This window comes from Pelmatolapia mariae, linkage group LG23, assembly GCF_036321145.2.
Source record: "Pelmatolapia mariae isolate MD_Pm_ZW linkage group LG23, Pm_UMD_F_2, whole genome shotgun sequence".
In the NCBI taxonomy this organism is placed as follows: Eukaryota; Metazoa; Chordata; class Actinopteri; order Cichliformes; family Cichlidae; genus Pelmatolapia; species Pelmatolapia mariae.
In genome coordinates this window covers 12,392,512-12,408,725 of record NC_086246.1, presented here as the reverse complement: position 1 = coordinate 12,408,725, position 16,214 = coordinate 12,392,512, and the positions used below count along the sequence as shown (strand labels likewise).

At 39.7% G+C, this 16,214-nt stretch overlaps 2 protein-coding genes across 3 annotated transcripts in view; both read left to right on the top strand.

Annotated features, from left to right (window-relative positions):
* The first annotated feature begins 3,066 nt into the window (after positions 1-3,066).
* Positions 3,067-11,700, top strand: clic5a (chloride intracellular channel 5a). The gene is made up of 6 exons (XM_063466160.1): positions 3,067-3,278; positions 5,767-5,876; positions 8,641-8,766; positions 8,851-8,957; positions 9,044-9,207; positions 9,301-11,700. Exons 1-6 carry the CDS (start codon positions 3,222-3,224, stop codon positions 9,463-9,465), a joined length of 729 nt encoding a protein of 242 aa, XP_063322230.1. The 5' UTR covers positions 3,067-3,221; the 3' UTR covers positions 9,466-11,700.
* A 1,052-nt stretch (positions 11,701-12,752) lies between these two features.
* Positions 12,753-16,214, top strand: part of mgat5 (alpha-1,6-mannosylglycoprotein 6-beta-N-acetylglucosaminyltransferase) — a 105,302-nt gene continuing 101,840 nt past the window's right edge. For both annotated transcript variants that reach the window (XM_063465800.1, XM_063465799.1), the window contains exon 1: positions 12,753-12,890. The gene's annotated coding sequence lies outside the window, so the exon portion shown is untranslated. The remainder of the gene's footprint in view (positions 12,891-16,214) is intronic.

The following is a 16,214-nucleotide window of genomic DNA, read 5'->3' as shown; positions in this document are numbered from 1 at the left end:
GTGACTATCTATAGTGTGTGAATTTATGTGGAATGTGATAAAGCCACATTTGAACCTTATGCCTCTTCCGTACAAACATCCTTCTATTAATAGGCCATAGTATTTAGTCATTTCTCTGCACATGTGCGCATGTGTGCTGGAGGGAGATACTCTGATTCTAAATATAAGCTCAGTTGAACTGACGGGAATGTTCGGAGTCAGTGCCGGGATAGTTGGGGACGGTCCCTGTCAAATGACCATGTGAAGACTGGTATGTGCATGTGTGTTACGTATACAGTGAGAGTGTGTCCGTTTCATTCGTCTATCGAGCTTATATTAGCGATAAGCATTCTAAATCCACACATGTGCTATTACACAATCAGCACATTCCACACTAAAGTCCACTATCACTCAAGTACACAGGGATCATAAATGTTACACATTGACACTAAAGCAGCACATAGCAATATAACCCAGAGGCCACTGCAGCAGAATTAGAGAGGCCGAAGTCTGCTGCAGGCAACAACAAAGAGCCCGCAAACTAATCCCAGGGTCTCCGAACTCTTTCATTGTGAAAATCCTGATTCATTTAAACTAATCCGTTTGATGCCACTTTCTCTTAGACTCATTCTAAAACCTCTAAATTAAAACGTCTGAAACACGTACCTCTGGTTAGATTCAGTTTTATAATCTTTTATTTCTTTTATCTTTTGCCTGCAAAGCAGTTTGAATAACTTCTAAGGTCTGATAAGGTGCTGTCTAAATTACCTTGCACTTACGTTAGCCTTGCGTTATCTTAGGAACCAAACTTTAGTCACTAGATAGCTATACACATTTAATATACAGACACAGCTAGCTAACTCTGGTTACTGTGTACACTGCTATACTCTACATTCACTTAAACCTGACTAGCTAGCATCAGTTGCTATGATTTGTCAGCTAGTAAGCAAAAATTTCGGTACTCATTTCTAAAGAGCACCTTTATAAAGATAACATGATAAATGATTTATTCATTTTTTATGTTGGAAATTATTGTGTTACAGACTTTAGCATACTAATACTACTAATAATAAAAATAATAATAACAGAAGAAACTATTTTCAGTTGCTTCCTTATTCACAAAGGGTCACCACAGCGAGTGGCTCCACATGTTTGATTTGGCTGATTTTTACACCACATGCCCTTCCTGACAGGGGAAACTCCCTTGTGAAATAATAATAATGATAATAATAACAATAATAATAATATAGATGCTCATCTGTAATTAGCTATATTAAAGGCTACATCATTGCTTTGACAAAGCAGTGGAAGTACAACGAGATAAAGTTCTCTTTATCTTTTACCTCCTGGAACATGTCCACAGGTCGTTTGGAAAACTCTACATACTAATTACAAATGCTCATTTGGCAGAATAGTGTGAGGGTGTTTCCTTAATGATTTATTAGCCTGTATGATGTACAAACTTTCTGTGAGAGACCAGTCATACAGTAAAGATCGTAATGCTTAGTGTAGAAATACACTCATATTTGTCTTTCTTTTGTCAGCTGTATATTATGATTGTATACACTTTATTATTTGTAGTAAAGTGTACAAGTACCAACTCCTTACAGGGTTGCCACTTATGCAAAATGTTCAAAACAGGATACACTGGTGTGACAAAAGTTCTGAATGTAAAAATAACGTAGTTTGAAAACAAAATCTGAAATATGCCAAAAACTATTATTGTAAAAATGCCTTAAATTGGATAAAATATACATCTGGTGTTATTCAGGTTGCACTTCTTAGTTCTATAGATATATCAAATGAGAAATAATTTTTTTGTATGTTTTTCGTTTTACACTGTTGCCTAAAAATATCCCCATAGCACCACCATGTTTCACGTTGGGGATGGTAATGGCCAGGTTATGAGCAGTGCCTAGTTTCCTCCAGACATGACTTTTGGCATTTAGTCCAAAGAGTTCAGTCTTTTCTATGACAGTCCTTCAGGTGTCTTTTGGCAAACTCTAGGCGGGCTATCATGTGCCTTTTACCAAGAAGTCTCACCATCTGCCATCAGGCCTGATTAGTCCAGCAGATATGGCTGTCCTCCTAGAAAGTTTCTCCTATCTCCACCCAGAAACCCTGGAGCTTTGTCAAAATGATTACCAGGTTCTTGGTCACCTCCCTTACCAAGGCCCTTCTAGTCCCATTGCTCAGATTGCTCAGATAAAACCTGCAGGACACTGGCCCTCGAGGCCTGGAGTTGCCCACCCCTGGTCTAAATACTTGCTTCACTACTTTGCAAATCATGTCTTCACAAGACTTAGGTTTCTTCCTGCTAAAATGGAGTTTTTCCTTCCCACTGTTGCCAGTGGGGGGGTCATCTGATTGTTGTGGTTTTCTTTCTATTATGGTAAGATCTTTACCTTACAATATAAAGCACACTGATGCAACTGTTGTTGTCATTTGGCACTACATAAATGAACTGAACTGGAATAGAAGTTTAAACTTGTGTGCAGTCCCACTGTAATGTAATATCATCTGTATTAAAGGGCTATATCACAGGGCAAAAAATAAAATAAAATTATGCCTAATGTTTTCTACATCAACTTTGTACACTGTATTTAGTTATCATGTTTCTTGTTCCTCATCCCCTTTAAAACATCTTGGTCAGAGGGATGAACAGCACTGATATAGGGTGCAAAACAAACCATGCACTGTGTGAGAAGCTCTCTGTGTGTTTGACATCACCTTGCAGCCATGCTGACACAGACACCATGAGACCTATGGGTGGTGATGTCTGAGTCACCACAAGTCTGAGATGGTAACAATGACTAGTGGTGATTCAGAATCACCCAGCTGTTGTCCATCAAAGCTGTAAGAGGTGCGAGGGGCCAGGGCACCCTTGCTCTGCTCTTTCCCTACTTACTGTATTAGTACTTTCACCAACACCCCCACCCCTCCACAGAGGGGTTATTTTTGCTCAGCAATGTCACGCCCCCACGGCTAAGAACTCAGGTAGAAAACTGAACCCCTTACAAACACACACACCACCCCCTCCACCTTCTTTCCCTCTCTCTCTCTTCGTCACTCATCCTCAGCTGACACTCTGACAGAGCTGCTGTGGGACTGAGCTGACTTTACCGAATGGACCCGGAGGAGAATCTGCTGAAAACTGAGCTGGCTCACTAACATATACACACAAACAAATACAACTGCACTGTGGAAATAAAACACGCAAACAAAGCCAGTCTTTCTTGACCATGACGGATACTGCCGCCGAGGAGGACAAGGACCCTGATATTGAGCTGTTTGTCAAGGTGGGGGTCTAAATGTGTGCATTTTGGTGTGAGTACATCACAAACTAACATCAAACTAATATTCGATCATTTCTTGTCTCACTTCTGAATCTAATGTCGCTGCACATTTGCATATGTTTGCATGCTGCTGATAATGTTTTTCGTTTTATGTATGACAAGTAACATTTAAGTTCAGTATGCACACATTATTATCACCTAAATAACGACTGTGTTTGGTAAGGTGGGGGGTTAGCGGCTTCTTCAAGCGTGTGCATGCCATGTTGTTGTTGTAGCGTGCTGATTTTCCATGTGTTAACCTGACACCCACGTGCACAAACAATCTCTCTCTTGCTCTCTCCTACTGAATTATTACTGGGGTCCTTTCAGTATTGAGAGCAGCAGCTTTTAATAGCTGAAGGTTAAGCCACAATATCTGTTGGCATGTGGCGTAATATGCTAATGCATAACATGTATCCTTGCTACGTATACTAAGTAATACGTTCCTCTAACCAACTGAGGTCAAAGCTGTTGACGACTACAAACCCTAACCATAACTCTAAAAGTAACCAATCAGAATATTTACATTTTACAATCCTCACAATCAGCAGTCAAGGAAATTATGAATTATTAAACTGTTCATGAATTTGTTTCTACCTAACAGAAATAAAAAAAAATTTAGTATTTTTTTTCCAAAAAGTCTGTTTTTCTGTTCTTCAGAATAAGAGTCGTCACTAGTGATGACGAGATGACTCTAAGGCAAATTCCTCCCACTTTACAAGTTACTGACATATCTGTAAAGAGAACATTCATTTCCTTTCTGAAATGAGACCATAACATGAATGTATAACCTTTCAAGTAGTTTTCATTATGTTACTTTACCATTTTTTATTCCTTTATTCCATTTTTGTGGACACTTGAACATATATGCTGAGTTAAAAATAATAGAAAAAAGGAGACATTAGCTAGCCATGTAAGCTAGCACATCTCTCATCATCTCTACAGTCCAGAAATTAACATTCATTTCATTTGTTTGAATTAACCGAGTGTCATTGTTTCTTAATTTTGTTTGATTAGTTTCTATCCAAACTGAGTCTCTAACAGATCCAGACAAACTGTTTTCCTTATTTCTGGTCTTTATGCTAAAATGAACTGACTGGCTAACTAGTAAACTTTAAGCTATCTGGTTTAACTTTTAGCTTGTTTTGAGACTGTTAGTGGATTTAAAAAATAATAATTTTATAGATTAAAATTCTGATTCTAATATATATTCTGATATATATATATATATCTATATATCTATATCTATATATATATATCTATATATATATATATATATACATATATATATATATATATCTACCAATATTTTTTTAATTGAGGTTTTGCAGAACTGTGACCATTGACCACTTGGCGTTAACTTTAACTGGCGTTAATCATTTTTGTTGTCAGTCGTGGTGCTGCTATAGGATCAGTTGAAAAAGACCCATCTGGCAACCACCAGTCGTGAGGAAATAAAGAGTATTCCCTAACTGGCTGTGAGTGTTCTCTGCAGCCGCTGAGAAATTTACCACTAAAGTCACAGTTAGGCAAGTCTACAGACTGGTCAGTGAACTTTCCCTTTGCTAGCTGCAGCAATCAACAAGGGCAGGAAGAGAATCCTGCTTTTTGTTACTTTCCTGCTGATTTTGATAGAAGAAGAGGTTGGATTGGAGAAGTGAATCGGAAACAATGGTAGCTTACTGTATACAGTAGATGCAGTGAGCATTTAATTACCAATTACCACAAATCACATGAAAATATGATTTAAGTGGTATATAAGTCAGGTTCTTCACATTGCAACTGATTAAAATGTATATATTATGCAACATTCAGTGCTTCAGTGTCTTCTGTACTGTACCTGAATTGATGGCAACAGCAATGAGAAAATTCTTGAAACACTATAAGCTTCATACAGTACATTTTTGGCTAAAATAGGTTTTCGTCTCTTAAAATAAGATTGAAAAATGTTTTAGGTGAAGTATGAGTGTTTCCTTGGCTCGACAGTGAGCGCTGTTGTATGATTTGATACACACTGCTGCAGTAGGTAGGGACCAGAAGTCCAAACAGGCAGTGAAGCATGTAATGGAAGCAGCGTGGATTATTCATGTTAGACCTGGTGTCTCGTTACAGTGTCCTGTTGCAGCTTTGCATTCACGCACACACTGAAGAACACATGTACACAAACATACACACTTTCTATTTCGATAATATACACACGAGCCCAACTGCAAAACCCCTGCTTCACACTATAAAGCACTGATTCTTCGTCTTTCACTGTGCCAGTGAGCTGATTAATTGATAGCTCATCGGGACTGCATGCATTGTGTGCAAGTGTGTGAATCAGTGTATGTGTGTAAATGTGTCTGTCAGTGGATCCTTGCATGCATTAAAAGAAGAGTAAGTCAGCATTCATCTCTATGTATTACAAATGCACATTCTGTTTTGTACTCAGCTCTAAACTATATTACAGGCTGGGAGTGATGGTGAGAGCATTGGAAACTGTCCTTTCTCCCAGCGCCTCTTCATGATCCTGTGGCTGAAAGGTGTTGTCTTCAACGTCACCACTGTTGACCTAAAGAGGTAATAACTAAATGTTATTGTGTTACATGATAACACAGTGTTGTGCTGTCAAGTTACAGTTCACAATCAAGCCATTTACATATTATAAAGTATATAAAATATCTCAGCTGGTGTTTTTTGTTGTTTGGGTTGGGGTTTTTTGTGCCTGTTTTTATTTGAGCCCCAAAATTCATATAAATTCTTTTCTTGGTTGCGTTCCTTGTAAAAATAAATAAATAAATAAATAAAATAAATTAATAGATACACAATGTAATGCAAATAAAGTTTTGTCACAATATTAGTATTACGTTTAGATCTGTATTTTCAGCTGCACAGTTGTAGGAACAGGAATTCTGTCTGTTTAGCTCTTTGTTGCAGTAAGGCAAGGCAAGGCAAGGTAAGGCAAGTTTATTTATATAGCACAATTCAACAACAAGGTGATTCAAAGTGCTTTACAGAGACATTAAAAAACAAAAACAAATAAAAAGCATGATTTAAAATTGATTAAAAAAACAGTAGATAAAATCAGAACAGTAGATAAAATCTGTAGTTAAAATGTAAGTTTTGAAATTTAAGCTTAAAAGTGTGGATTTGGTGTTTTATTCAAATGCAGTAATTCTCTTTTACCAAACGGTCAAAATTTCGCCTCGTTTAACTCATAGATTCCATGTAATAGATGGATGTAGCTTTTGGAGCCTTCGGGTTGCCATTTTAAAAACACATTTGGACGAGAGGGTAGTCTGTGGGAATTAGTAGCTAACATTTCAATTGTTAGCTTGCTAGCTAAGGGCTATGATGCTAATTTTGGCTAGCAAGCAAGCTATCCATAGAATATGTCTATGGGTAGGTGCCTCTATCATTCAAAACAGCCACAGCCTTAATCATGCTTACTTTTAAGCCTTAATACAGTTCACGATACAGTTATCATCCAGTGTTGTGCAAAAGTCTTCATCCTCCCTTCATTTCTTTGTTTTGCTATGAAAATGGGAACAAGAGCTGTGGCCAAATTCATAGGCTGCATCCTGCTGAGGCTGCATTTGTAGGCCGATTACATCACAGCGACACGACGAAGGCTGTCCTAGGGTGTCCAACCGTCGAGATTGATGAAAATGTCCGGGTTTTCCTACAGAGGACCCATATGTGTAACGTCATCTCCAAGCTGCGGCTTTGTGAGTTGTTGTTCTGCCCTCACAGACGGGACAGACAGCGCGCAGCAGCGCGCCTGGTGATGTTTAAAAGATGCCAAAGCGCAACTGCAGCTTTACAGACGAACTGCAAAAGAAATTTCCCTCGTACCGTCCCGGTACTGGTCATTTTTCTTATACAGATGAGCATTATTTCTGTACCATTATTTAATTCCAGAGGTTTTTAAGTTATTTTTTTTGCCCTTGTTGACTTGTAAAAGTCTATATGACTTTTTTGTTTCACCATTCATTAACCGCACAGAGAAGGCATAGTTTAAATATGTTAAAATTTTCTTTAAGCCAACAGTATTATTAAAGTTCTTCATGACTGGGCCAAGTGTCCTCTTTTTTGGAAATCAAAATATGGTCACCCTAGGGTGTCCAAATTCGTAGACTCTTCCAAAAGCGTCCTCCTTCTTCCCAGATTTGAAGCAGAGGTCGGGTGTATCCTTCGTGGCCCAACCTATCCCAGAATTCATAGCGTGGCCCAGCCAATTCCAGTTTCCAACAATACTTAGTTTTAATATTACTCTTATTACTCTTTCTGAGTCACAAAATAAACTTTTAAGATATTTTCAGGCGAGAATGGAGCTGCGTAAACTTCAAATATCTGTTCGGTTTATCAAGATATCACATATTTCCAAAAGTGCTCCGACGTTTTCGGAGACATTTGTTTCCCAGCTCGATAGCTAGCCGGCGAGAACACCGGACTCCAGGCACATTCTTTTCATACCCCCCGCGGTCTTTCGCTACTCAGGTTAAACATGATATATAAGTCCCTTAGATAACTTAAACAGTTATTGTTTGGCTTTTTTCAGTGTTTTATTTGTTCGTGAGTAAATCAGTTTGGCTGAGATTAAAGTTATAGTTTTTACACAGCTGAAAAAACGTTAAACAGAAAAACTGATTAAACAGAAGTGTAAGATGGTCGAGAATTTACGGCAGTGTCCTGTTATATTTTAGATAGCAAGGAGCAGACGGCCGAGTTTATTAAACTCCACAGAGACAGCGGTGATGCAAATCTGAAGGCTAGACCGTCCCATTTCACAGCCGCTCACTTCCAGCCTACCCGGCCTTCGGAGGACCCGACCCACGTAGAGCGCGAAAGCCGGGTCCTAAGGAGGATGCAGCCTCTGAATTTGGACACAGCTTAGATGTAGCGATTTATTGAAACATGTAAACATACTACGAAATGTATTACATTGTATATTGTATGACTATCTTTTTAACATTCTTTTATAAGCTTTATTGAAATTTCTTTAAGCAGTCTTTGAGAATAGTTCCTAGTTCTGTGAATCGAAATAGTCATAAAACAAACATTGTTAAATAAGAAAAACAAAAAAAATGTTTGATATTGTTTGCAGTATTACACAAACCTACTTAACATTTTCTTTTATCGACAAAAGTTAAAAATAGCTTTCAGAGGTCTATTTAATTACGCTCTGGCTCCAAGTGCTGCTCTGAGATATACATGACGGTAATAAACAAAGTCTCTGAGGGTCGCAATTAAGTTTTAAGAGCCTCATTACTACATTATCAGTGTTATTACATATTTGACACATTTATTGAAGAGGGTGTAAAAATGATTCCACTCTAATCAGGAAACCAGCTGATCTTCACAACCTGGCTCCTGGCACACACCCACCCTTCCTCACTTTCGAAGGGGAAGTTTACTCTGATGTCAACAAAATAGAGGAATTCCTGGAGGAAAAGCTGGCTCCACCAAAGTAGGTCTCACACACAAGCAGACAAAAAGAGATTGGTAAATAGGCCAGGTAACAGCCCGAAACAATGTTCTGCTGTTTTGTCAGGTACCCCAAACTTGCAGCAAAGAATCGTGAATCCAACACAGCAGGAAATGACATATTTGCCAGATTTTCAGCTTTTGTCAAAAACACTAAACCGGATAAAAATCGAGGTGAGCATGCAGCACCCAGGAAATATGTCTATAATTGGGTTTGTCGTCTTTTAAAATCCTATGTTAATGCTTCCTGTGTGTTTTAGCTTTAGAGGCCAATCTAAACAAGGCCCTGGCTAAGCTGGACGAGTACCTGATTAGTCCTCTCCCTGATGAGGCAGACGAGGGAGAATCCACTCGCAAGTTCCTGGACGGAAATGAACTGACACTTGCTGACTGCAACCTTCTACCAAAGCTTCATGTCGTTAAGGTAGCCTCCGCCGGAGTGGTTTCTTTATCTTCAGCTACTTTAATCATTTAACTTTGGCTTTTAGCAGTGTCAAAATAACTTGCGCTTTTGCAGGTGGTTGCAAAGAAATACAGAAACTATGAGATCCCGTCAGAGTTCAGAGGTTTGTGGCGGTACCTCGGAAATGCTTACAAACAGGACGAGTTCATCAACACCTGTGCAGCTGATGTGGAAATCGAGCTAGCCTATAAGGATGTCGCCAGGAGGCTGGGGAAATGAATGCATCACAAGCACTCAAGAACCTTTTTATCTTTTATTGAGAAATATCTAATAAATCACTTCTTTTTTTTTTGAAAACCATTACATACACTTTTGGCACAGTGTGTGTCACTTGTAATAGTAATATAATAAATATGTTTAACTGTAGCACACTGGTATGATGTTTCAGAGAAGATGCTAAAAATCATGAATCGTGTTTGTAATGGTACTGTGTAGCAGCATATGTCTGACGCATCAAACGATGCTTGCAAACTAAAGAGGCTGAAAATTGTTTCATAATGATTACATTACAATCATTTTTCAAAAAAGATTCAGTGAGGAAAAATGTATGAAGTTTGCAGCTCAGTGTTTAGTTATAGTAAATCCCTGCCTTAAGCAACAACTGTACAGTCATCAGTGATTAATGAACTGACAGCAGGTGAACTAAGTAAAATCGCCTGGGGAGTGTAGTTCACACTACATTCAAACACAATGATCAACGCAAAAATGTACAAATAGGAAAAAACTGTAGCATTAATATCAAATGCCAGCAATTTTTTTTTAAAAAAGAAAGACAAACAAACAAAAAACATTCAGTTAAATTTAGCGCAAATAAAAAAAAACAAATCCCTTTTTGTTTACAGGTCATGCAAATATAACACACCCTACTATTCATAGTCAAGTGCAAGGAAGGACTGCTTTGCTTAGTACAGAGTTTTGTGGTGGTATTGTACCAAGCAACATTACATCATTAGCCTCTAGAAACATTATGTGTTAATAAACACTAATAATTAAATAAGTAGCAATAGCTGAAACCTCGCATACTCAATTTTACTTTTACAACTTCATATTAAACATATTAAAAACTACCGATAGGCAGATATTTTCACAGCTGGGAAACCTTTTAAATCACAAAACCGTCCCAGTATTCTTTTATGGTTTACATGGGTCAGATTCTCTGCAAATATTGGTCATTCTTTTAGCCTTTCTTGGGTAAATAAACAAATATTGAATTGAAATAATAATAAAATAAGAATAATAGAATAATAAAAAAAATAAAGAAACTGTTGTATTTGTTGTAGTTTTATTTTTGCTTTAACTTTTGCCAAGTTAGCCTTAATTTGCTAATTGGCTAGCTTTTTCTTCAAGGCTCATAGACAGGGGCCACTGGGGGGGGGGGTGTCAAGAGAAAGGAAGACCCTACAATAGCAACACACACACACACACACACACACACACACACACACACACACACATTTAGCATAATTGCCTACGTTGCTTCAGCTAACGATGCTCTAAAGTTGATGTTAACAGTCATTCAAACCAAGGTGTCAAAAGTGTAAGAAAATTTTTTGTAAAAATCTGCACTCGACAGCAGATCCCCAAACAGCCAGTGAGTGTTAGGAGGTTAAGATGTGTTTATCCCAATTTCTACTAAAGTATTATCTCCTTACTAATTAAAATCATATTTTTAGTGTCATAAATGTCTTGGATATTGGTGAATCTAACTGTTCTGTTTGTTTGTTTCTTTTCTTTTTTTTTCCTGTTGATTTTGATATGATTTTGTGTTTTCCAGTTTTCCTGAGTGTTTGAGGAAAGCACTGCTAAAAACGTGTCTCAGCCAAAGCAGTTTGTCTTTTACTGGTGCAGCGTCAGCGCTGTGATGGCCTTCCTTTTTCTAACAAGGCAATTAACCATTTATTTGATCAGTTAAATACAGAGTACAAGACAGATTTTCTTAAGAAGTTACAAATCTTTGTTTTTCTTTTGTTAATATAGTTTTCTTGTTATATTGCCTCACACTGTAGTTTACAGCAAATACTTACTCTGTAGCCCCTTTTTAATAGGTTACAGTCTTGTTTTCAACAATAACTTTCTTTTTCTGATTAATAAACAACAATGCTCTCAGTCTGGGAAATCAGCCTGTAATAAAAAGATCATACATGACAGTAACCACCTAAATAAACCAAATTTAGCTAGTTCTTTTATGCACACTGATGGTAGAGGGTTTAATCACGGGTGCCTTAGTGAGAATCAAGCTCACCTCTGCCTTCGGCTCTATGTCTGTACAGTAAATTATGCATGTTTGAATATGATAGGAATGTGAATTTTTCATGTCATCTCTGTAGAGCTGCTGGGAAAAAACCCCAAACTTCATATGTCTGTAAATGATCAACTACCATATTCGTCTTCTCTCTGATGATTGCAAGCCACTGTGTAGACTGTGTTGCTTATTTGAATATTAAATCTATTTTCTCAGAGGCTGACCTCGGGGCTCGTGGTTTTTCACTGGAAACTGTTTCATCATGCATGCTGCGGTCTAGTCATACAAAAGACCAGTGAACAAGTGACAGCACTCATGTTCCCAGTAAAACACAAAACAGGTTTTCTCTGATTTGTTTATGGAAATACATTTCATCATATTCCACGACAGCACAACCACCCACTTTATTTTCACTCAGGCTGAAAATGCCTTTCTCTGGAGGTGATGAATACAGCTCTCACAAGCTTTAGATTGAAATTCTCTGTTTTCATGGGTCAGTGAAAAAAAGTGTAATTTATTTGCATTGCAGTATTTTTTTTAAATTTCCGGAATTCTGATATCAGTATCTGCTTGAAGGTATGATCCCGGTTGAATGAGAAAATGCACTGTATATGTAACAGCAGGACAGATGTGCAAAAAGGACCGTGTCTGATGAAGGAGCAGCAATTGACAGTAATGATGACTGAGTGCTTTACAGTCCAGATATGAACAGTCTGTGGCTTCTAGCAGCCAGCAGATGGCAGCAAACACAAAGTTTTATTGCTCTGTAACAGAGCGTATATAAAGCAAGGAGCATGCAGTTAGGGACCGTCTTAATATAGGTGTCTTCTTTCTGTTAAACAGTCACATTTAAAGGGAATTGCCACCTGTCATAAATGTCATTAAAAATAAACAAAAAAGATAATTGTGGTATAAAATCATATCATGTTTCTTTGAAGCCTGATCATCTGTTGTGCTAATCACTATCAGAAAAGATAGTTAAAAAGCAGCATTGATGTGTATTGACACTTTGTTCACTATAGATCCCTCTCAGTATTATACGTAATATAATAATAATAATAATTATTACTATTACTATTAGTAGTAGTAGTAGTAGCGGGTGTGGTGGTATTAGTATAAGTATTATTAGTATATTAGCAGTATTATTAGCAGCAGTAGTAATAGTAGCGATACAGTTTTGTGGTTTTGTGCGTTTTTCCGCGGGCTGGTAACACGCGGACGGTCCCTGAACGCTTATTCGCCTCGCAAGTGGGCAGAGCGAACACAGAGGCTCGTGCGCTGTGCCCAGAATCTCTCTGGTATATTCAACATAACGACGTCTCCGCACGCTCAATGTGGGGTCTCAAGCCTTAAAACCATCTCGTAGCATCACGGCGGGCTGCCGACAGAAACCACTGCAAAGGTGAGACCCGTCTTTCCCCACAGCAACGGCTCCGGGGCTCGTTTTCTGCCCCGTAGTTAGGGTTATATCGCTGGAAGAAGAGGCGCAGTGTTTTGCCTTGTGTGCTCGGGAGTGGGCGACTTGTCATTGCGGCTGTTTTGTTGTGAAATGTGTGGTGGTCGTAGCTAGGAAGCTAGACAGCTAGGCATCTCCCTATTCCAAAGCAAAGCTAGGATAGCCTGATAGCTGGCACGAAAGGCGGCTGGATGTGTAAAAGGCGAGCCCGGTGGTGGGTAACAGAGCTGAATAGCTAACGTGAACGCTAGCTGATTTTTCGAGCCAGTTGGGGAGTCAGGACGTTAATCGCCGCAGCGAGCAGGGGGTCCCATTGTTATTACACGGCCAGTTTAGCTAGCTTATAACTAAAACTACAGTAACGCGGTGTTACAGTGAAGGCGGCGATGGCTGCTCTTTCTGCCCGAATGGCATCACTACGGAGAACAGGTTGTTCAGGAATAACTAAAAGCCCAACTCTCAGGTCATTGTAACATGTCTCGGTCAAGGACAGTTTATTTAAGCAGCCTCGGAGCAGCTGTCTGCACTTCACCAGGAGGGCTCCGTGTTGTTTCACTCCACGGAGCTGTTAACCGGACGAAGGTGAGTCGTTAACATTCCGCGGTGTGTGGCTGACAGACGACCTTGTTCTTCTCGGACTGTGTTGCACTTCCTCGTGTTTTTTAAGAGCACTTTCTTAACTCGGTGAAACAGTAACAGGGCATTCCAGCTTGTTAGACACGAGCGAGGGAGACGCGTCTGCTCCCAGAGGTGATGTTGCGTTTTGGTGACACAGGCTGATATAGCAGGCTGTAGAAGTTAATCGTGTTAATTCTTGCCCCGTGCCCCCGCCCGGCGTTTTCTCTGGAAGAACCTGCGTTTTTGATCAGCTGCCCGGAAAAGGACTGGTGTTTGAAAATGAAAGGAAATGCCTGGAGAAAATACCAGGGCAGGCAAAGCTGGTCATACCTGGTGACAAGGACATACAGAGAGTGAGATATTCTTTGTGTGCTCATTGCTCAAGCACTCAGCTCGCTAGAGCAGGCCACTCATTTTCAGCGTGCACCCATTAGTAGCCTCATGTAATCAGGTTATGACACACTGATTTGATCATATGAAATGCATCCTGCTTTATTATCATGCAGGCTCCAAATGTGATTGTATTGTCTACACAAAGGATGTAAAGATGTCTTTAAACATGTGTGGTGGTACAAGTTTGGCGATTTCCCCCCAGAATGGGAGGAAATCCTGTATTATTAGACGTGACCCAGCAAAACCTCACCTCCTTCCTGCTTATGATCCTCGACTGTACGCTGTGAGCTAATGCTGGGAGTAGTGTCCATCCAGAGGTGAGCCACTGACTGCCCTCTGGCTTTATAAAGAGCTCTTTGAGTTGCTTTTTTTTGCTGCTGGAGCCTTTGGGATTATAAATCCTGAGGAAAAGGAGCTTTGCTTCAGTGGCATGCTTCACTGGCAAGAAATCGTTGGAGAGTCCGTGTGTGCAAGTGCGAGGGGAGGGTGTGCTCTGGTGGGCTCCGGTGGAGAGCCAGCAGAAGCAGCAGAGGGGTGAGGAAGGAGGGACTGAAGATGGAGGGATTGAGGCACTGTGGTGATGATGGAAACCACACAGGGAAAATAGAACACTTGGCTTTTCTGTGATTAAAAGGCTCCTGTTTCTCTTAGGACAAACACACCTGTGTTTCTGCTGTGTGCCAGCTTTCTGGCTACTGATCGCTGAGCTAAAAAATTCAGTATGGTAAAAGCCAGCGATTTCTGAAAGTTATCAGATTTCCAATGGGGCTGCACTGTTATATCGGCCAGTATTGGCTTTGTTAATTGATATCCGTATCTAAGCAAACAATGTGTGGCAGTGGCCAGCATTTATTTGTTGTGTCACATTGGTTTTCAGTGTTTCCAAAAAGCCGGAGATCTCTGAAAGTGATTGGATTTACAACAGGGATGTACCAATATATCGGCCAAGGATCGTTTTTGGCTGCTTGGGGCCCTTTTGACTGACATCGGTCAATGTTCAGTTAAGCTGTCAGTGGACAAAATTGAAGTATTTCCATATATTTCAGTAAGACTTGAAAGCAAATACATTTGTAGTAGGTTGCACCAATATACCCTGCATATATTCATATTGGTTGATAGCTCTGTGGTTGACTGACATCAGTTAATCACAAACACGGTATGAAAGATGGACCTAACTTCCAGGTTGGAAAAATAAAGCCAGCATGGAAGTGCCTTAAGCCTGAATTGTATTTGAAGGCCACCAGATGGCGATAGCAATTATTATTATTATTTGTAAATAATACAGGGTGGGCCATTTATGTGGATACACCGTAATAACATGGGAATGGTTGGTGATATTAAAGTCCTGCTTGTGGCACATTAGTATATGTGAGGGGGCAAACTCCTCAAGACGGGTGGTGACCATGGTGGCCATTTAGAAGTCGGCCATCTTGGATACAACTTTTGTTTTTTCAATAGGAAGAGGGCCATGTGACACATCAAACTTATTGGTAATGTCACAAGAAAAACAATGGTGTGCTTGGTTTCAACGTAACTTTATTCTTTCATGAGTTATTTACAAGTTTCTCACCACTTATAAAATGTGTTCAATGTGCTGTCCATTGTGTTGGATTGTCAATGCAACCCTCTTCTCCGACTCTTCACACACTGATAGCAACACCGCAGGAGAAATGCCAGCACAGGCATCCAGTATCCGTAGTTTCAGGTGCTGCACATCTCGTATCTTCACACCATAGACAATTGCCTTCAGATGACCCCAAAGATAAAAGTCTAAGGGGGTCAGATCGGGAGACCTTGGGGGCCATTCAACTGGCCCACGACGACCAATCCACTTTCCAGGAAACTGTTCATCTAGGAATGCTCGGACCTGGCACCCATAATGTGGTGGTGCACCATCTTGCTGGAAAAACTCAGGGAACGTGCTAGCTTCAGTGCATAAAGAGGGTAACACATCATCATGTAGCAATTTCAAATATCCAGTGGCCTTGAGGTTTCCATTGATGAAGAATGGACCCACTATCGTTGTACCCCATATACCACACCAAACCATCACTTTTGTTGTTCCAACAGTCTTGGAGGGATCCATCCAATGTGGGTTAGTGTCAGACCAATAGCGTTTTGTTTGTTAACTTCACCATTCACATAAAAGTTTGCCTCATCACTGAACAAAATCTTCTGCGTGAACTGAGGGTCCTGTTCCAATTTTTGTTTTGCCCATTCTGCAAATTCTGTGCGCCGATCTGGGTCATCCTCGTTGAG